This window comes from Periophthalmus magnuspinnatus, chromosome 7 (genome assembly GCF_009829125.3).
Source record: "Periophthalmus magnuspinnatus isolate fPerMag1 chromosome 7, fPerMag1.2.pri, whole genome shotgun sequence".
NCBI classification, from domain to species: Eukaryota; Metazoa; Chordata; class Actinopteri; order Gobiiformes; family Gobiidae; genus Periophthalmus; species Periophthalmus magnuspinnatus.
This window is the reverse complement of record NC_047132.1, coordinates 21,702,043-21,725,367: the sequence shown is the minus strand read 5'-3', so window position 1 is coordinate 21,725,367 and position 23,325 is coordinate 21,702,043. Positions and strand designations below refer to the sequence as shown.

General features: G+C 40.9%; 1 protein-coding gene across 4 annotated transcripts in view; it reads right to left on the bottom strand.

Moving 5' to 3' along the window:
* Nucleotides 1–23,325, bottom strand: part of tafa5l (TAFA chemokine like family member 5, like) — a 79,875-nt gene that overhangs the window by 19,540 nt on the left and 37,010 nt on the right. For 2 of the 4 annotated variants that reach the window (XM_033969688.2, XM_055222944.1), the window contains one exon: nt 7,014–7,141. In XM_033969688.2, the coding sequence (XP_033825579.1) occupies nt 7,014–7,141 (128 nt within the window). Of the gene's footprint in view, nt 1–2,591; nt 2,669–7,013; nt 7,142–23,325 lie in introns of all 4 variants that reach the window. The other 2 variants (XR_008648732.1, XM_055222943.1) reach the window with 2 other exon arrangements.

The window sequence follows — 23,325 nt, the reverse complement described above, 5'->3', positions numbered from 1 at the left end:
TACAAATTGGCAATGTGATTACATTGTAAACAAGTTTTGTTTTCAAATGTTTAATTTCCCAGTCCAGTGTCCACTGAAAATTTAATGAACTACTGTGCAGCTTCATGCTGTTTTATTTCATTCTTTCTATACTGAAATTTTAACAGCATACAAAATATTTCCTCTAAAATATTCACATTTTTATTATCCGCGCTTGTGCAGGCATTGTGCTCGGATGTGTGGGTCTGTGGGAAGGCTCTCGGTAGTATTGTCTAAGGGTTGGACTGCATTAAAAACCACAGTGAGGATACAATCAGATCAGAGCATCTCTTACTTATCATTCTGAACTCACTGCCTCCTGCCTGTGAAGTTATATTTTGGCTCAGACTCCATAATGTGAGTAGAGCTCACTATGGCATGGAGGAGGAATTCTGATGAGTTGACTCTGATTCAGATTCAAGTTTGCAGAAACATGCATTTAGAATTAATAGACTGATTGAGAAACAGTTAACATTAAAGTGATATACTTGGCTAAATTGAGTTATTAGCTTTGAACCCTGTTACAGAACCTTATCTTTCACTCATTTTTGAGGAATCTTAGTGGTGTCTTGTGAAAAAAACCTAAAGACCCCTCGTTCTTCATAGCTATTTCTCATTTTGTAGCATTTTATAGTAATGGCCAAATAAAACAGAGTGATCCACTTATAACGAACAACACAAAAATATGATGTTTAAAGTAGAACGTGCAATACCTTTTAAACCTTTTATGTGCATGAGTAGTTCGGTGGACAAGATTCCTCGACTTTATTTGTGGAGTTTACATACATTACATTTTTTCTGCCTTGTCATTCGACTGACAACATCCGCACAGTTGGCAACTCCTGTGTTTTTTAACCTGTGATATAACAATCCTGTGAAATTTGATATCCAGTGTTTTGTGAGGACTCAGAAAGAGTGGACTCACTTAACATACAAGCACAAATGAAGGAAAATACAACTCCCGAAATGTTTTTGATGAGGGAACAAAGTTATAACATGGTTAAAAGCTCTAATTAGCATAACATGTGGTCTTTAATGTTAACGTGCATGATGTCAATAAGATAGTAGAAAATATAAGTGCAATCACCAACTTGGAATCACTGTTGCTATAATAGCCACCTAAGTTTGTCATTACATTTCTATAGGTTGGTTATTTATAATGACCAATAAGTCAGCTCAATTCAAAAGCTCCATCTACTAACATCATAATTAAAATACTAATTTGTGTGTCACTCTTTCTACCACATAATACACACTCAACACTCTAATTGGCTATGATTAGAATGCTAATATAGTACCATAATTTTTCTCATTGACATCCTTCACAAGCATTGAAACCTCACCCTTTACACAGGTTCACTTTTTCTAACCTTGCATTTTCCTTGCACTAATACTGATTTGTTCATTTATTTATTTATTTAATATTAAGCCTATATGACATTTGAGCTGTAGTTGATTGAATAATTAACATGCATGACCATTACAGATACCTGACTTTTACTTTTTGATTTTCTTAATCTTAAAATGTCAAAAACCGAACTAGTTAATTTTAAATGGTCTGCTGTGGTCCAAAGTTATTCCTCACTTACCTCATCAATTCCAAGAATCCTAATTATTCATTTGGTCGAATTTATAAGAGCTTTTCACAACTTTCAGAGGCCAGAACAGTTTGCCGTCACAGTAATGCAACAACAACTAGCATGCTAAGAACACACTTCCTGATTTTCACAAACGTAAACTGTTTAGAATTACTGTACACTGTATTATTTTGACCTCAAGAGCTGCTTATTTGTACTGGAGCAAAACAAATTTGGTTAGTAATAAGTAGTAATAGTAAATAGTAATAAGTAGTTTCAATATTTATGTTTATCGTGATATTTTTCTTTAGCAATATATTGTACTTTAAAATTTATTGTTGTGACAGGCCTAAATCCAACGGCGCTCTCACTCCCCCTCCGAGGATATCATACCTTTCATAGCAGCTAGTGAAGACAAATTGCCTGCTTGTTTTGGGGGCCAGCCTCCAGAGGGCGATTCATATTAATAGCTGGATGGCAGAGGAGAGCGGCCATATGCAAACTCCATTAACAGGTTAGGCAGAGATGGTGACCCCAAGTGCCACTGTGAGCGAAACACAGTGGGACAGGACACTGCTGCAGGTGCATGTCCTCTCACGTCCATAGCGACCGCTTCATCACGTAGCCAGTTAGGCAGGGTGGTATGAGTGCTTTATATTTATGCTAATACAATACAACCATTTAAGTGAATTCACTAGAGCAAAAAATTATAATTACAGTGTGTATACTAAGATATAAAGAGGATCTAATGATGTGCAGTGATAAGACGTAAATGGGTGAGGGTGTAGGGCGGAATTGCTATTTTCCTTTGATTGACTATACATTTTGAGAAACAATATTTTGACCTGACATTAACTGACCTGTGCATGGTACTTCTAGATATCCATACAGTACTGTAAACTATGTATAACAAAGCATAATAACATGCTAGAAATGGCAATGATGGCATATGAGGTTGTATATGCATATTTTTGTAAACAAATACGTAAAATGTACTTCAGCCTCACAGCAAGAAGGTTGCAGGTTCAATCCCTGGGCTGCCATGGATTCTCTCTGGGCACTCCAGCTTCTTCCTACGGTCCAAAGACAGATATATATATATAGGTGAACAGGTACAATTTCAATGGTAAATGTGTTTGTGATTGTCCTGGAGTTAACCAGGGATTTTATAGGCTGTATCCCACAGAGAAATAAAAGCACCAAGGACAAGCCCCAAACTGTAATGGAGTATAAAATGAATGGATGACAAAACAGAAACATGCAAGGCTGTCATACATATACATCTCTGATCCATCATTGTAGATGTCTGATATTGTACAGTAAAATGTTGTAGTTGACCAGTTATGGTGAAGATATTACCCAACCAGCACACTTCAGACAACATTCTACACATCATGGTCTTAGTGTTCTATCTGCTAAAAAACAAATACATAAAAATAAATATAATGAATTAATTTTAGGGATGATTAGAATGGTAACATTGTGCTATGGTGAATTCAGTTTAGACTGCACCCAAAAACAGAAACCATAGTGAAAGGCATTGTTCAGATTCAGATGACCCAAAAGAATGTTTGGATGTAATCCAATGCACTGCCTTTTTTAATAAAATACAGTAGATCTGGGGTAGATCTAACTATCATCATTGTACTAAATCACATGCTCTGGTGATTGGCAGGATCCAGTTACATCCATCTTCTATTCCTTAAACTGCACTGATCTGTGCCTGCCTGTCAGCCACTGACCAACACTTCATATCTCTTAAGAAAGTCCTTTCCTATCAAACACTATAAAAGCAGAATATTGTTAAGCTTGTATATTTGAAAAAATCCTAATAAACACTGGATCCACAGAAGACTCTTTTTTAGGAAAAATATCCTCCTCATCCATCTCTGCCACTCCAGCGTGATCAATGGTCTTTATAGATTTCTCATTTGTGTTTATCTTCCCGAATGTGCTTTTCTCCCATTTTGGGTCTTAGCACAAATACCTTGTCTGTTTTGCTGCCAACAGCTACCTCTACCCACTCAAAAACCAAAGACTAGTGATTAGCGTCTCCAATAAAAGTCCACTCAGCAGTAGCTAATTGAGGATGCAGTGGGATATGCAGCAGAATTCATAATCTGCCATGGAGATGTACTTGCCAGAGCTGTGAGCACTAAGATAATGGTGCTGTAGGATGGGGTATAATATATTGCTATATTGTCATACCAAATTTGTTCATACAGTATTCAAACTGCAAGCTTCTGTATTGATTCACTGGCAAGAGCATTGCTTATTTCTAGAAAGTATCTATATGTATGTATGTAATACATGTGCTACATTCACAATATCACAGACTTTTATGAGCAATATATGGATTATTTCATGTATTGCCATACTGCGATATTAATGTATCATGACCTATGTATTGTATATTGAATCAAAGCTCAAGACATGGGTAGCCCTAGAGTCAAACCCACCCAGAACCCTCTCTTTATGAGGCGTGAGTGCTAGCCACTGTGTCAAACGTTGACCTCATGTAGCCACCACTTGGATGCAGGTCCTGTGTGTTGTTCTATCTGTCAGGTTCTGCTGACAACATCTCACTGCACTGTGCCTCTCTCCATCTGCCTCTGCTGTCCTATGTGTGATTGTGTTGCACTCCTTAAACATACACTACATACTCTGTTGACAAGACAAAGAAGAGAAGAACAAGAGTCCACTATGCAGTAAGAACGGTTACTATGCTCAGGTGGGCACACTGAACCAAACACTTCATTAATGTAAGATACAACTAATTGATTCCACAATTAGTTGAAGCAGACAGCCTGGTGCATGCACCTGACAGCACGGTCTGCTTGTTAAGTTATGTTGTGAAAAAAGTAAACGACTGTACTGATTATCTAATTGAACCACTGACAACAAAGACAAGAAGAAAGTACTGATAGATCAAAGTAGTAACAGCCTGCGGGTGACAACAAGGACAAGGACAAAGTCTAGGCAGGACCCGGATTTGATATCCCTTGGTTGACACTTTTTAAAGGTATGCCATCCATGTAGCAGAACACACTTTGTTGAATCAGTCTGAAGATATATTAACATATCTCACCTAGTTTGGTAATATCTTTATATGCTATCACTATATTATCTTTTACAGCTTTCAAATGCACTGCCTGTGCTAGATGCTCCCAGCTAACTTAATTTGATGACAGGAAATGGTAAAGATTTATCAAGCTCAAAATGAACCTGCCTCAGAAGCTCCACATAAAAAGTAGGCAGATAAAAAATGGCACAGCAGCATCCCTTTTTCTTTTTGGTTACAAGGACTTATGTAAAAAAAAAATGAAAAAAGGGAACACAGACAAACCCAATACCAATGCATTGCCGCATCAATGAAAGATTATCGGGTACCCATTCTATAATCTTAAACACTGACTTTTTTCAATGCCACAATGGTCGAGGTAATTAACATCTACTGGCTCATAATGATTTCCATGTTCATGCTGTAAGAACACTGCCTACATGCCTTTAGTGCTGAGAGAACAGACCTCCATCTTTTGCAGCAGGCAGAGTAGCACAGTGTGAAATTGCAGAGCTCCGTGGTGTGAACGGCACAGGAGACTGTATCCATGGCTACTCACTCGTGGACCGGTAGAACATAGTGCCAGGGGAGAGACCATCGTCGGCTGTTTCAGAAGCAGTCACACTCAAAACAATGTGACCTTCCTCTTGTACTTTTACAGGAAGTCGAACTCCCTAGCCCACTTTCTTTTTAATTTAAAATTTTATTTCTGCGCTGTAAAAAAAGTACCATTTATCTCTGCATGGGTTTCAGAATGATGAAACATTTTAATAGTTTTCCAATTCACAATTGTCTGTTTGTTAAGGGACATATCTGTAGCAACCTAATTACAAACTGTCTTAATAATAATTACAAAGTGTCTTAATAATAGATGACAAAAAAGGATGTTTTGTTGGTCTTTTTGAGATTTTGCTTTAAGATTTATAGAACATTATAAAAAAATGTATAAATAATTTCTATATTTGCTATCTGACAAATAAACAGTAAGGCCAAATGCATAAAGAACAGATAAGGCTAAGACACAAAAGCCATATTCTACTATTTTAAAATGTGCCAGATGTAAACTGAGTCTCCATAGGCAACAGAGAACATAGACTATCTGTAAATTTAGGATCCATAGCTTTATGCCTGAAAAGTTGTGAACATGAATATTAAATGTCAGATCCATGATCAGCAAAAGCAGCAGAGTGAAGAGCCCACGAGGAGCAGATGACACCATATTGAAGCTGTTAAAAATTCAACATGTTTTGTGTTCATTTACATTTCCCATAGAGTCAGGGAGAGGTCACAGACATTTTCAGACATTCTCAGCATTCATAATTCAACATCTGATTCATGACTGGAACACTGGTTAGTCAGCAAGTAATTTTTCTTATTAAAACTTTGATGCTGAACAATTCTTTAAAATTTTATAACAATGACGAAAAATCTTGATTAGTCAGGAATTAGAAACGGTGTAGAAAATCATATATAAACTAATACCATGAAAAGATTTAGCTTCACAGACCTGCCCAGACTGGGGACAAGAAGAACCTGCACATTTGCTATAAGAGGCAATAAACTTGAGTAGTGAGTAGCAGTTTGGACTTAAATTGTTTTTAAAATCTGATTTATGAATTAATGTAATAGTAATTCACGACAACCAAAACATTAAATCATGCATAGATTCTGGTATTTCCAAAGAAAAGACACCAAAATTATTAACAAAAAAAACATATTTAAGGGAAAGTTGTAAAAAAACACGTGTTCAAATTATTCTCACTGCTCAGACATTTTTAATTTGCTTATTCCATGTTTGTTGTTTTATTTTCAGTTAGATGATCTGATTAATATAATTGCACACCTCAGTTATTCAAACTTTACAGCCAATTAACACTTTCCTCGAACCAGATAGATGTTTTTCATCTACTTTTACTGTAATTAAAGTTTGAAATGAGCTGTAACATCTAGAAGTTCACCTGCTCAAGAGTTACTCCTAACTTTAATCTTGGAAAGTGTCCAGAATACTTTCAAATGTTAATCCTTAATGCTAATGCAGCGCTAATCTAACAGCTCAGTCATGTTCAAACTCCAGTCTTCTCTATATCCTTTATACTGGCACTAGACCAAACGCATTAATATTAAAGGCTATGGCTATGAGTTTGCCATTAAAATAATGAGTGTGGGAGCTCCAGACCTCAGAGTTGGAGGCTGTGTGAGCCAGTATTTTTGTACTCTTTTTAATCCTGGAGCCTAAAATGCTGTTTTAGTCAAAGTCCTGGTTCTAGCCCTGGGCTCAAACTCCACATCACACACATCTTCACAGTGGAGATGTTGAATACATATGGGGAGCATTAATGAGTTGTCTTGTAGATTACCGTGACGGTCTTGATGCGGCCGCTGCCTTTAGTGCAGGTCCATCCCGAACGGTTGAACAAGAGGCTGCAGAGCTCCCCCTCCAGGCAAGGGGTCATCTCACACCACTGTCTGCTCCTAACAATACGGGCTAAAAGGACAAAAACACAAAACATAATAATAAGATATAATATTTGAAATAAACATTTAAAGCCCTATAGTTCTGCCAGTGATATTCATATGTATAATATGTTCCGAACTGTCTCTGAGGAGCCAACATTTGAAGTAGAGTTAACATATTGTGGCTTACGATTTACATTTCCCATTTTGAGACTGATCACTCAACTCAACTAGGGCATTAAATTAACATACCAGTATAATACTAAACCAATGGAGTCTTCACTCTTGACAATTTCTTTGACAAACAGTTGCAGCCGGGAGGTAAGTCCAGGACACCAAGGTGGTAAGAACCACATATGTGCAACACCCTAAACTAATACACCCCTGGTGAGTACTATTTTGGCTAACACTAACTGTATGGCGCGCCGGCCTGCTTGCAATAAGGATTGTGAATTCTGCTAATAACAGGTTGATTCTAATCTCTATTACGCAATGTGACATGAAAGAGAATGTTGAGTGAACACTACGTATGGACACGACAACTTAATAACAAAACATATTGAAAATTGAATGGAACGGAATGTGATAAATTGCCTTATGTTGCTCTCCTACAGTGCAGTAATGAAAGCAAAGCAAATGACTGAAGAGGGCTGGAAACTCTTGAACACTTCACAGACATCGTCCTCATATGTAGATGATTGTATGAGCCTGTACTATTCATTTGGGTCTTTCAGGGAGCCACCAAACCTAAATTGCCAGTGGTGGTAACCTTTACTGAGCAGCTGGTGCTTCATAAATTACTCTTCACTGCAGCTGAACACTGAGGTTTTTTATGTTTTTGACATTTTGTTAAATTAAATTCTACTTGAAATGGTGGTTAAATAATTTTCTGGACAAGAGTATAAGTAAAATATATTATTAAATCATGGAATGTACAGAACATGACCGTGTGCGTAGTACTACAGGTTTTTTCATAGGGAGCTGGATGGATGGATCATAAAATATTATTTGAAAATTTGAGTGAGGAGTTTGTGAGGCCTGATGCTGTGCTCTAGTAGTGAAAAAAAATGAAAGTCATTAGTGGCAAAAGGTTGTCAAAAGTATTGAAAGTTAGAAAACACTAAAACTAATATCAAAACTAGATACTCATTTGAGCAGGTATCAATACTGACAGAAATGAACCTGTCTTGAATAGCCTTAGAATGATCTTGAGCTGTGTCAGAACAAGATCATTCTAAAGTTATTCAGGAAAGGTTCATTACTGAACAGGTTCAAGACCACATAGACTAGAATACACCCATGGACCACAATGGAACCTTTCTGGATGACTGAGTAATTACACAGATATAAGGCCACTATCAGGTTTTTCCCTGTGTCTCTCTACTGTCTTCCCCCTCCCTTCTGTGTCTGTGCCTGGACCCACTACACACCTGCAGCTGATCAGGAATCAATCTGCAACCTTTGGAGTACGTAGAGCCTGCTCATTTCTACACAGGCTGCCAAATCGTCAGGTGATCCTACAGTGTATCCTCTGTGGCATTTTACTGCTTGACCCAGTCTGCTCCATTTTGCTAATCGTGGTACTTAGTTTGTTTTTCTTGTTTTCTTCAGGTCCCGTTTTTGGGCTCACCGATCACCTGAGCCTCTGATCCAGCTCCCTATGACCAGCTCTTACATTTTTTGTGTGTAATAAACTCTGTTTAACTTTTACTCCGAGTCTGCATCTTTGATCCACCAGTCATTATGACAGAACAATCTGGCCAACTTGGACCAAGCAGATTCGGAACCTCACGAGACATTGCGCCAAGCATTTTCGCAGCGGGGAATCATGATTGGTCGGCAGGAATGAGGTGTCCAGGCCTTGTTAAAATGCAACCAAACTCTGACCCAACAAGTCACTCAGTTAGCTAACCAGGTTTCTGCCTTGCTTACTCTCTAGTCTCTGGCCCGGGCTGCAGGAGCCTTCGCTCCTGGAACAACCTCTTCTGCTCACCCTAGGTGCATGGATCTTTATGCATACTCAGGTCAGCCACTGTCGTGTTTGTTTGTTTTTTAATGCTCCTCTATGTTTCAACAACATCTAGCCTCTTTTACATCAGATTCTGCAAAGATCCGTTACATGTGTGAATTATTGAGAGAGAGCACTTCAGTGGGCTGAACACTGTTTTTTAAGTTCTCTTTTTACCAAGTGACTTATGATGAGTTTGTGGGGGATCTTAAACATGTTCTTGACTATCAAGCTGACGCCTCCGCCAGTTAAGTCTCTCTCAGGGTGCAAGGTCCGATGCAGACTTACTATTGAATTTTGGACACTGGCTGCAAAATCAGCAAAGTAAGATGCCCTTTTTCCTCCAACACTGTACGCCACCCAGTTCCTCCACTGCAACCCAACCTCCTTCAATATCCCTTTCTGTTGCCTTCTACACCACCCCCTACAGAGAAGCCCACGAGATTGGGCTGAGCACATCTTACTCCAGAGGAGCGTCTTCAACGCTGCCAGGCAGGTTAGTGCCTGTACTTTGGGAAGAAAGGTCATTTTCTAGCTACCTGTTCGCTCTAAAGGGTCGTGCTCATCAGTAGGTCTGGGAGTACTGATGGGCCAAAACTCTGTCCCAGATAAAAAGAATAGTAGACTTCAGAAAATAGTGACTCTACCCATTCAAGCTTTTATTAACTCTAGTGCTGAGGAAGACTTTTTAGACCAGCAGCTAGCTGAGCAGTTGGGTTAAGTTTAGAACTACTAGAAAGACCATTGACAGCCCTAGCTCTGAATGGGAGACCACTCACCAAGGTAACACATGTCACTGAACCCGTTTCAATAGTTTTGTCTGGCAATCATCATGAAAAGAAGTGGGGTTTTTTTGCCATATGTGCCGCCACAACACTACTTATTCTGGGTCATCCCTGGCTAGTAAAACAAAACAATCAACTGTGCCAGTGGAAAGGTTTATGAATGGAGTTCTTTTTGTCACACCAATTGCCTGCAATCTGCTGTCGCTAGCAGGGAGAGCCAACTCTCACCATAAACTTCTCTAGAACAAGCCTGACCTCTCCTGTGCCTAGTGTGTATCATGACCTGGGGAATGGTTTTAGTAAAAGTCGAGTGCAGCCTCCTCCTGCCCACAGATCTTATGATTGTGCAATTGACGTCCTGCCTGGTGCTCCTCGCCTTGACCCTTGCAGCTCTGCTGGACCTCCTTGTGTCCCCTGCTCCTTGTCCCACATTTTGTTTGTAATAAACTGTTCAACTTTTACTCAGAGTCTGCATCTTTGATCCCTCAGATGTTACGACAGGCACGTTGTAATATAAAGATAGTACTATTATTAAATGTTCAAAATCACATTCAGCTGTTTATTATCATGATCAGTATTGAGTATCGAGTCTATTCCTCAGTATCAAAATCAAGTTTGAAATTTTAGTGTTGTGAAAACACTAGTTAAACAATATTTGTTGACAAATTAGCCCTTGAGATTGACCCCTGAATTATATTTTTCCAGGTTGACACTGGTACATGTCTGAGGCTATTCTGAATAGCATACATTTCAATTGGATGATGGCAGAAAGGTCTACTTTTTTTTTATTCAAAATTCTCCATAGTAACCAAATAGAACTAAATTAAGTTACTCTGTTGAAAAAGACAAAGACTGTCCCCATTGTCAGTCTGCGTGACTCTGAATTAGCATCCTCTTGTAGTCCACACTGATAAGGACTGATTGTTCTTTACACAGTGCACAGCAACACTGAAAGGTTATCAGCTCTCCGTGGACCTGGCCATGGCTCTGCTCCTCCTATCCCACAATCCCTCGGGGCACCGTATTGTGGAACATGGTGGGCAAATTGAAAGAGAGGAACTACAATTCATTTAATGTCCATAGAGATGAGGGAGAAATGGGGAGACAGAGAGAATTTGGAGAGGGAGATCTGGTGGCCTTTCATTGTGAGGTATTCCTGGCCCGGGCCGAGATACCAGTCTGAAATTGATCTTTAGAGTGTCAGACTGCAATTGCCACTCCACTATAAGGATCTGACATCTTGTGGTATTTATCAAGCTCAAAGTATGTAACCACACACATGCCCACATCGAATTACTGCCTAGATAGTCAGTCTCCCTTAGCAAATAATAGATATTGTTGACACGTGGGAAGAGCAGCAATGCTTTTTAATCTGCCCTCACACTGTAGGGAGATGGCACTATGAGACAACCGTGGAACAAAACAAGCCAGGAAGCTGTCATCTTTCTCCACCATGCCAGCCAAAGAAAATACTAAAGCTTCCTCAACTTCAGAAGACACTAGCTCTGGCTCTAGTCAAAAATAGTTTGGTTAGGTTGGGAAAAAAAATCACGTGACCTAAGCAGTGTGCTGTGGTGAATTTTCATTTTCGCAGCCATCCGTCAGGCGCAACAAAGCATAGATTTATCAGTCAGTTGCAGATGTAGTTTTGAGTACATTACAGAACCAGCAAAAACCATTTCCAGGGGCATGGCATAAAAAGCTGAGTTGGCAAGGCATTGGGACTGCTGACTTACCATGGAGAGCATAAGCCAGAGCGGAGCATTGGACGAGGCGGGTTCCAATAAATGCATTTTTCAGTGGCTGCCACGGGATACGGCCACTCGATAACTCGCCCTTGTAACTTTTTCAATGCCATCCGCGACACAGTGACTTGATCTATGATGACTTGATGAGTTTCTCTGCGCTGCAAGCCATGGAGCGGCAGTTTGGTGAAAATGGGAGTACAGCTGTTTTAACTTCATCAGCAGCCATGGAATGAATAACGTGAGCCACATTAACACAGTGCAGTTTGGCTACAGCGCTGTCTCCATCCATCAAAACAGTCTGTCAAAAATGCTGGCACGCACAAATGTGTAAGCTTTCAGAAGGCTTATACAGCGCAGCCACCTATTCTTAACAGTCACATCTTTAGCTCGCAGGAAGATTCTGAGAGGAATATTAATGTAGTTGTATGTTGTGTTCAAGCCTTGTTAGGGTGACCGGATTTTTTAAATTCAAAACTGGGAATGGTTGGTATAAACAAAATTGTAGAAAAAAAAAAAAAAGTGTGTAACATTATTCATTCTCGACGCACTTGTGGCTCAGTGTATAATAGACATTTGTTGTTGAAATTTTTGCCTTATGGTTATTTTAAAGCGGTTTTCTGTATTTTGGCTGAACAAGTGACAATTTACCTTCAGCGGGTATCAAACTGGTCAAAAATAGGGACACCTGGAACATTTGTTGTATAAAACTGGGACAAAACAATGGTTTTAGATAAATCTACTAGGACAGGGGACACAGAACTGAGTAAAAAGCCTTGCCTTCTCCTTTCTACTGTTGTCCATATAACTCTTTATAACCCCAATAAAATAATTAGTCTACTAATACAAATTATGGACACCTAAGCCAAAGTATTTGCTTATTTTAGGGGAAAGAACTATAATATAAATATTTGTAGACAGGGTTTGGTCTCTCTTTTTTTTTTTGCTTTATCATTCCAATCTTCCCCATGTCCCAGCTGTGGTTGAAATAAAGTTCATCTTGTGTGACAGTGCAGTGAGCAGCAGCAGTGGTGCTAATGGAACATCTGGCCATGTTGGTTGGAGCAGACACGATCTGGTTGACTCCTGGGTGGCCCTCCCTGTTCCCATCTCCCAGAGAGCCGCACTCAGGGACAGAGGACTCTGGCCAGGCCTCGTCAGCTGCCAGTGTTCCTGCTGGCCCCAGGCTCCGGACCTCCCCCTAGATCACACACAGGCCCATCTGTCCCCTCCCGCACTGTGCCAGGCCATGTCCAGCTCAGCAGAAGACCACACGCCAGACGGGACTTAGAGGAGAGAGCGTGATCATCTGCCTGATGAAATTCTGTCATAAGTGACATCAAATTTTTACCCAGGCCACAGGCATTCATTTAAATTCAGATGAGTAAGAAATGAGAGGGGAAGTGACTAAAATAGACTGCTTGGCTGAAAGATAGCAGGAATCAAAAGCTACTCATTTTGGGTAATTGAAAAATGTTGTTAAATGCCACTTGCTAAATATTCAACAAGATTAGCCAAAGTGCCACAGTATAAACAGTAATTAGCAGGCCTTCTGGACAATGTTAATTAAGTTCCAATCATGGATCAATGAGTGAGCCACCAGATTTCCCACCCTCTGTCCACTGTCCCTGCCCCACAAGTCTAGTCATGAGGTTTTTCTAATTCTGACAACACAATACATAATGCAACAGTCAATAGAAGCAACACCACTGGCTCCATTTTTGGGCTTTTATGTGTGGTTCTGGTACTGTTGCCACTTCACATTTGAGCATTTGTACATTGGGTTTTTGTTAAGAGTATGTTGAAGCTCTACAACTAGTCTAGCTTTGTGATAAACATAGGCATGGAAGCACAGAGTATTAGTCAGAGGCCATGGTGTTCTCGAGGGGCATCATTGCCTGTGTGTATTTAGTGTGATTGGTGGCAGCAGAAAAGACCAAAGATGCAGATTGGTAGCATCTCTTCAGTCTACTACAGGGCAGCTGTGGCTATAGCCATACATATAGAAGTAGCTTACTATCAGTGGAAGTGTCTATCATGTACAGTGCTTTGAGAGGGCTGTCAAGCTTGCAAATTAAAATACAAATGTGAGGCATATTTTTATTGGCTGAAGAAGTATTTAAATTCAAGCTAAATCAGTTTGTATTAGAGAACATTATTTTCAGACCCAAAATTCTATCTTTAATGAAATCATACAAACTGTTGTATGTACTGTATTTACTCTCAAAAACCTAAGTAGAATGCTCTTGCAGCCTGCAGAATGTTATCACTATGGCCATCAGGCATCAGAGCGATGTGGTGGCATGGCAACAACAGGCCGGTGCTAGAGAGGGAGGGAGAGAAGCAGATTAGAGGCAGAGGAGATGAGCAGCTAATCCTCCAGTGTACAGAGCACCCAGAGAGCACCCCAGTCAAATGCAGCACAAACGGAAGGATAAAGGGTTGATTTGAGCTCAAAGGGGGAAAAGAAAAAAGCTCCAACAACCATGACATATATTTTTGTATTTACTGTTTCAGTAAAGTAAAATTGGGACTTTTTATTTCCTGCCCTATCATTCATTCAATTTGATTAGAAGAATTTTTTGCGGTACATTTACTAAGCGTTAATGCTTAAAGCAAGCACAGTTCAGATTAGCATCTCTTATAGACGATTTACAGACACATTGCAGGTTTTGTACCTGGGACCAAATAAGTATTCAAAATGGGGCGTTTTGGGTAAAATGTGCAAAAAAGAAGGAGGAGAAAATGCAGATTAAGTTGTTTTACGAGTGCTACTTGATTTATCAAGGTGACGAGAGCAACATTTACCACATTGGAAAGACAGGTGTAAATTAGTTACAGGACAGACAGTTCCAGTTTCTGCACCATTAAAATTGATATAAACTAAAAGTGCACAAGTCTAGATGTGTTAATTCACAAAGTTGCAATGCACCCTTTTGCACCCCTGTAGACCCGGGCCTGCTTTACCTGTGGCCCTAATCTACAAAAGAGGCGAGCGTCCCGGCAGCTGTTCTGTACTTCAAATTGGGTCCAATTGGGCGAGCTGTGGATCTCCGATCTCTTCCTGTGCGGTGCCAGTCCCAAATGACAAAGCCGTGCGTGTTGCACCTCCGTTCTCCCACTAACTCATCTCCAATATAATCTGTCCCTGTCTCGGCATTGTTGGCAGCACTATAGAAGGATACAGTTTATCTTGGGTTTTCAAGCATGTCATCTCGTGTACACTCATCAGCTTTTTCTTCTTTACGCATCTTTCGATTTGGCTCTGGATGACACTGGGCAACGTGCAAAAGGCTTCTGTGACTATAGGCATATCTAAAATGACAATGGTGTAAAGTTGATGATTAAAAAAATAGGAAACTGAAACTAGTTTTAATAGCAATAAATAATGAAAGAAACATCTACAGATGCAAAGGGTATAACAATGAGAAAACTCATCATATATGATGTGATGCAGAAACATTGCAGTCCTTTTGCTCAGATGCAAAACTCTCATTTTCATATTAGAATTCCAGTAGAAATAAGAGGCGCAATTCTAATGGTAAATCAGGTGCAACACGCCAACAAATAGTACATGGAATTTTTCAGTTGCATTCATAATGTAGCACCTTAAAACTACATGAATACACCAGGATTGTAGCTTACACCACATGAATGATGCAGAGGAATGATGCAGGAATGATAGCACAAAGTTTAATGCTCTGGTCAACACATAGTAGATTTAGCATATAAGTTCAGATGTCACAATACAAACATTTCTAACTTGACTTTGATACAGAGGAATAGACTCAGTACTATAATACTGCTTCTAATACCATGATAATAAAAAACACTCTTGACTTAGACAATAAAATGTCATTTTCAACATTTATCCATAATACTTTCTTTTATATTACCATGTGGCTTTATATCTGTGTAATGCCTGAGTTATCCAGGTAGGCTCCATAGTGGTTCATGGGTGTGTGGTCTTATATTTGTTCTGATACAGCTAAAGATCACGCTAAAGCTATTCAGGAGAGGTTAATTTCTGTCCTGTGAATTTGTGTTTTTTAGTATCAATATTTGATCAAATGAGTATATAGTTTCGATACTAGTTTTAGTATCGATTAGTATCTGATTTTCAATACTTTTGACAACCCAACTGTTAGTTGTATGTGATATACCATATAGTTTTGTCATTAGTTATTTAACATAACTAATGACGTAGTAGCCTATTAGCTTCAATGTGGAATGGAAAAAATTAATATTTGCTGGGTATGCCGACTTATATATTTTTCCTGTTGCCTGGAAACAGTGAGAAGGAACAAGCACATCAGATTTGTGTGCACAGCTTAATACTAGTTAGTTTTCTGAGCGGATATCACGTGTGCTAACCTGTGTCGAGCTGAGGATTCACAAACAAGGGTAAAATCCAATATGACATAAACTGATGGTCCTTGAAGAGAAGTTGTGAGGGAGAAAAAGCTCCCATCGTTCACGGCTACAGGGCAGGAGAGGATGTTTATTGAAGTTTGAGGGCTGACGTGTAATCCCGGGCTGCCAATGTGCCAATCAAGCTAACTGGCACAAGAGGTGTTGGAGAGCTGTGTATTTATGTGTGGTTTATACAAGATTCATTAGAAATACTGACAGGGGTAAATCAGCCAAATTATGCCCGAACAAGCAGCTGAATAAATACATGTTTTTTGCATTCATATCTATACACACAGTTTACTTTAATCTGCTTTTCTGCTATAATATTTCAGTTACAACCACAAATGTATTCGACTAAACTTGAAAAGCAATGACTAAACTGACACTGGACAGTAGTGATTCAAAAAAGAAAAAAATCACATATAAACAGGAACAATGGGGTGGGGGATAGCCCAAATTTTCTTTGAGATAATATTCATAAATATAAAACTGAAGATGTAACTAGTCAGGAAAGGTCCAATTTTCAGTTTCAAGTTTCAACACTAGTTTTAATATCGATCATGATCTGATTTTCGATACTTTTGACAAACCCCATTTTCTATTGAAACTTTGTGCACTATCTAGTGTCTGCATAGTTTTTCTCTGGAGAGAGGGAGGAACTTACCATATTCTGCACTAAACCTCACCATTGACTAGGGATGGGACAATATACGATTATATTGCAAATCGCAATGTTTGTGGCATTTTTTTAATAATCGTGACCATCACACACGATTATAATCGCCTTTACGGCACCAGACTGCCTCATGTTTCCGGTTTAAATATAATATTTAGATGCTAGTTCTGGTGTTTTCCGAAAAGGGAGCCCTTTATCATAGCAATGGCACTCCTGTGGCTTCTGTGCCTGTTCTGAATTGGGGATCTTTACCACCGTCAGTCACCATCATGCCTAGTGGACAGGCAGTGGATCTGGTCTCAGTGACAGCGCACATTTATATAATCGAGTCAAGAAGGTGAAGTCGGATGTGTGGAATTATTATGGATTTGAAAAACAAGACCAACAAGATGGGCCACCAATCTGCAGAGCCTGCCGAAAAAAAGTTGCTGCTCCGAGAGCAAACACTGGCAACTTACACGCACATTGACAAGACAACCATCCTGCATTGTTTGACAAACTTGAGCTGAAAATGTCCATCATAAGTAACATACCATGTGAAATAAACTATTGAATGTAGTTTGTGTTAGTTTGGGGTTGTATGAATAATCTTTGTCTTTGTGTCGACTTTGCTATCGCTAGGTTAGCCCTAGCTGAACAGCATTTTGCACAGCTGATTGCACGGCTTGCTAGCAGTGGTGCATGATTTTACAACAGCCATGAATTAATCAGAATACCTGTAACCTCCTAGGACAACACATTTTGGGTTGTCTAGGCCACAATACAATATTTTTTCTCTACAAGGTCTAAATCGTGAGTCTAAATGTTAATATCGTCCCATCCTTACCACTGACTCAAAGATAGTAGCGTTGCCCAGAATGAAATTTATGGTAGTCACTAAAAGCATTCTGTTCTACAACATTATGAAAAAACTTACACCTATATAATAAATTATTGAACGTGACTCAAGAACAAGAGTGTCTATTTCTTTCAGTATAGATTTTTACACGCATCCATCCCTCTAGTACAAATATAAACTATATGAGTTGTCAGTGCAGAAACATAGAAAGGTCAGGTGTATATCCATCCATCCATTTTCTTCCGCTTATCCGGGGCCGGGTCACGGGGGCAGCAGTCTAAGCAGGGACTCCCAAACTTCCCTCACCCCAGACACGTCCTCCAGTTCCTCCGGTGGGATCCCAAGGCGTTCCCAGGCCAGCCGAGAGACATAGTCCCTCCAGTGTGTCCTGGGTCTTCCCCGGGGCCTCCTCCCGGTGTGACATGCCCAGAACACCTCCCTAGGGAGGCGTCCAGGAGGCATCCTGAGCAGATGCCCGAGCCACCTCAGCTGGCTTCTCTCAACGTGTAGGAGCAGTGGCTCTACTCCGAGCTCCTCCCGTGTGACTGAGCTCCTCACCCTATCCCTAAGGGTGCGCCCAGCCACTCTGCGGAGGAAACCCATTTCAGCCGATTGTATCCGCGATCTTGTCCTTTCGGTCATTACCCAGAGCTCATGACCATAGGTGAGGGTAGGAACATAGATTGACCGGTAAATCGAGAGCTTTGCCTTTGGACTCAGCTCCTTCTTTACCACAACGGACCGATACAGCGACCGCATCACTGCAGATGCTGCACCGATCCGCCTGTCAATCTCACGCTCCATCCTTCCCTCACTCGTGAACAAGACCCCGAGATACTTGAACTCCTCCACTTGGGGCAGAGACTCACCACCCACCCGGAGAGGGCAAACCACCTTTTTCCGGTCGAGAACCATGGCCTCGGATTTAGAGGAGCTGATTCTCATCCCAGCCACTTCACACTCGGCTGCAAACCGCCCCAGTGCCTGCTGCAGGTCCTGGCTCGATGAAGCCATCAGGACAACATCATCCGCAAACAGCAGAGATGAAGTCCTGTGGTTCCCAAACCAGACCCCCTCCGGCCCCTAGAAATTCTGTCCATAAATATAATGAACAGAACCGGTGACAAAGGGCAGCCCTGGCAGAGTCCAACATGCACCGGGAACAGGTCTGACTTACTGCCGGCAATGCGAACACAGCTCCTGCTCCGGTCATACAGGGACCGGACAGCCCTTAGCAAAGGGCCCCGGACCCCATACTTCCGGAGCACCCCCCAAAGGACACCACGAGGGACACGGTCGAATGCCTTCTCCAGATCCACAAAACACATGTGGACTGGTTGGGCATACTCCCATGAACCCTCGAGGACCAGATGGAGAGTATAGAGCTGGTCCAGTGTTCCACGACCGGGACGAAAACCACACTGCTCCTCCTGAATCCGAGGTTCGACTATCGGTCGGATTCTCCTCTCCAGTACCCTGGAATAGACCTTACCGGGAAGGCTGAGGAGTGTGATTCTCCTGTAATTGGAACACACCCTCCGGTCCCCCTTCTTATACAGAGGGACCACCACCCCGGTCTGCCATTCCAGTGGTACTGTCCCCGACCGCCACGCGATGTTGCAGAGACGTGTCAGCCAAGACAGTCCCACAACATCCAGAGACTTGAGGTACTCGGGACGGATCACGTCCACCCCCGGAGCCTTGCCACCGAGGACCTTGCTAACCACCTCGGTGACTTCAGCCAGGGTGATGGACGAGTCCGCCTCCGGGTCCCCAGTCTCTGCTTCCTCCTCGGAAGACATGACGGGGGGATTGAGGAGATCCTCAAAGTATTCCTTCCACCGCCCGACAACATCCCCAGTCGAGGTCTGCAGCTCTCCACCTGCACTGTAAACAGTGTTGGTGAAGCACTGCTTCCCTCTCCTGAGGCGTCGGACAGTTTGCCAGAATTTCTTTGAGGCCGTCTGATAGTCCTCCTCCATGGCCTCCCCGAACTCCTCCCAACCCTGAGTTTTTGCCTCTGCAACCGCACGAGCCGCAGCACGCTTGGCCCGCCTGTACTCATCGGCTGCCTCAGGAGTCCCACGAGCCAACAAGGCTCGATAGGATTCCTTCTTCAGCTTTACGGCATCCCTTACTTCCGGTGTCCACCACCGGGTTCGGGGATTGCCGCCGCGACAAGCACCGCAGACCTTACGACCACCGCTACGAGCGGCCGCATTGACAATAGAGGTGGAGAACATGGCCCACTCGGAGTCCATGTCTCCAACCTCCCCCGGGATCAGGGAGAAGTTCTCCCGGAGGTGTGAGTTGAAGACCCCTCTGACAGAAGGCTCTGCCAGGCGTTCCCAACAGACCCTTACAATACGCTTGGGTTTGCCAGGTCTGTCCGGCTTCCTCCTCCGCCAGCGGATCCAACTCACCACCAGGTGGTGATCGGTTGACAGCTCATGTATATGATACAGGGTATAAAATAATTATTAGATTCAAACTACAAAGCAGATGGGCTCAACAGCAAGAAAGAGTTGTTTTTTTTTCATAAATCAACAAATATCTTCTATCTTTTATTAATAAAGTTTGTCAGAAGAGAGACTTTGGAAATAATCACTGAATTGACTAGAGACCTGTTGATTAAAAAGACCCAAGCAAATAATTGCCTGTGTCTGTGACCAATTAGATGAGAATTTTCCATATTGTTTTCAGGACCATATGTTTGGAATATGAACATGAATGAACTGCATGAAACCGATGAATATTCAGGGAGAAATTTACAGCACCAAAAGGGGTTTGCTTGCAGCACATGCTGGGCTTTGTGCCAGCCTCACAGTTAAAAGATTCCTGGCTCTGACATTTAGAGGACTGTCTCACCCCACTCCTCACCCCCTTTCATGCTTTTATTTGTCCTTTCAAAAAATTTGAAACAGTTTGTGTTTTCAATACTCCAAAGCACAAAAAACTGCTCCTGTTGAATGTTAGTTTGAGACCTAATCAACTGAAAAGAGAAATGATATGGATAATCCTGCAACCTTCTCTTTATGTCATTACATATTTTGGAACTAAGTAAACTCCCAAAAGTCTTTGTCCTTCTCTGTTCCTGCTCTGCCTCCAGTTCCAACCTAGCAAAGAAGTGCCCCTTTGTAAATGTAATATCTGAATGTAGACTGTGTTTTATCAGACACATAACCAGCAGTGCACTGACTTTGAGAGTGCAGTCAATATGTAACAAGAATATAAAAATGAGGACATAAGTTAGGCCTGGTTCTTTCTACGCTCCTTTTTGACTTTGGTCTATATTTAGTCTGATTATCACTGACCCCTTTAGCGGCAGCATTCTGTTTGCATATTTAGATAGAAACTAGAACATGGTGTATGGGCCCAGGTCCAGCCCACTGTTACAGTTGACTTTAAATAAAGGGTTGACGTCATAACAACATGCGGACAAAGAGAGAAAGATGAACAGATTGTGAAGTTTATCTTTGGCTCTGTTTCACTTGAGATTCACAGCTAAAGAGCTGTTTGGACAACGGAGGAGATATTGTACGCTATATGGGAATTTAGGTTGGACAAGTTTACTTTGTAAGGTGATTTTCTATATCTTCTGAAGACCTACCAAATAGCGACTCCAAAACATTTTACACCAGAGTTATTCCTCCCATATGTGGTGTTGTAATTTTTATTTTAAAAGTGTAAGCAGGGCAAGATTGTGGGCGCTTTACATGTGATATCTTGTGTGAGCTTAGAGTTTTAATGTGGGGGGAGTCAAGTGTCTCAAAAAATGAGAAACATTTAAAGAAGACATATTGTACTATAATCTGACACCCTTGGATTATGATTACGCATTATGTTATAATTTCGACATTTCGACATCTCAATATTCATCAAAAAATACTTAATAAAAGAAACAAGTCTGCTGACTTCCATGTTAGAAAACTATGGTTCCCCGTGGGTGTGAACGTTGCCATAAACATCATCACAATAAAGCTGTTAGGTTGTCGGCACGGCTGACACTGCAGATCACACTACTTTTTTTTTTTCATTTGTCCCAAAATTACTATGCAACACTGCCGAATCCTACGTGTAATACCAATTAAGTAAATCAAGTTGGAGAACAAAGTAAGCAGTGGGCATGACAACGGGGATTGATCAGAACAATGACATTCCATCTTCCATCTAGGGTTACCCTTACCTAGTCAGTGTTTGACCCTGATTGGCTCACTCCCAATTGGTTGGTGAATAAATGACTGGAGCAGCTCTGTACCTGTCTGCTCTTCCGCCCCTCCCACTCCGATCTCACTGTGTCTGTGCAACTGGCGTTTGGACTGGATGACAACTACTCGGCTTTAAACATTACTTTCCACATTCTTCTCACACACGACTCAATGGTGAGTTTTGCCAAAACGTTTTCGATCTTAAATAATCATTGAAATCCCCCAAATTCAAAGCCAGTGCCGAGTTTGGCGTAAATTAAGTCGCGGTTTGTTTCCGCATATCCGCGTGTTGAATCCCGCTAAGAATGCGAGTATTTTTGTGTTTGTTTTGAATTACGGCAATCATTAACTAAAATTTATGAATGAAACATCATGTTCTAATTAACTTTGATGTGCTAACTTTAATTCGGCAGCGCTGTTATGCTGTTTTGATACATTCTGTTAATGTAATTGATATATATTGTTAATCTAATTGCTCACTGCTGGCGGTATTGTCGGGTGTAATGTGTAGTCTTGATTTGTTGCGCAACTGTTTTATTATGAATGTTAAAATGTTACGGTAACTGAACTGAGATCCTGTTTTGACCTTGTTTTTAGGTCAGGTTTTTTTCATGGGACCAAACAGATTCTCTACTGATGGCGAGCTGGTAGGACTAATATATTTTGTTTTGCTCCGCGAACTGTGGATTACGGATTTGCGTGATTACAAACTGAACCTGAACTGAATCCTAAAAAAAAAAAGGAATAAACTGAACTCTTACACAAAGTCACACAACTTTAAAAAAAACTGAACTGAACTCTCACACAAAGTCAAAATCTTTGACAAAGAACTGCCTTCTTTTTTTTGTTGTTGTTTAAAAACGTTAATTTTGTTCATTGTAATTTGATTAAATGGTATGCCACTTTGTTTTGACTTTCACCAAATATATTTTACTTTATTCCAATCTGTTCTGTGTGTCATTCATGCACAAGCTCCCTGAGCAGCCTGTTCTTCTGTCGTCTTAATGCGTTAATTGCCATAAACAATAGCCCAACCAACTAAATATTCTATAGTGGTTACATTTGGCGAGCCAGCCAGGAGCTTGTGGTTATGAATGATATGGTTTTGTGAATTAACATTTTTTGTGAATCTTGGGTATATTATTTGAACTGCTTAAATCATGGATTTATCTGAGATGAATGCTGCAAAGTGCATTATGGTTTCTGGTGTCACTCATACGGTGAAAGATGATGAATTAATCAGTTTTCTAAAACAATATGGGTCCATTGAAAAGAGTTCCTATGTTAATGATGTATCAAGCCCATACTTTAAAAACCTGATCATTGAATTTTCTGACTCTGCTGCTTTAACTACTCTCGAACCAATATTGCCATATAATTACAGCCTAAAAGAAGAACCAGACATTACATTCCGTATACAGACCTTTCCTGTAGAATGCACAGATACAGTGGGAGGGGCAGCGACAACCTCCCCTGACTACCTGGATGAGCTGAGATACTTGGCTCGAAGAAGTGGACAGAATTTTGAACTTGTACTGAAAG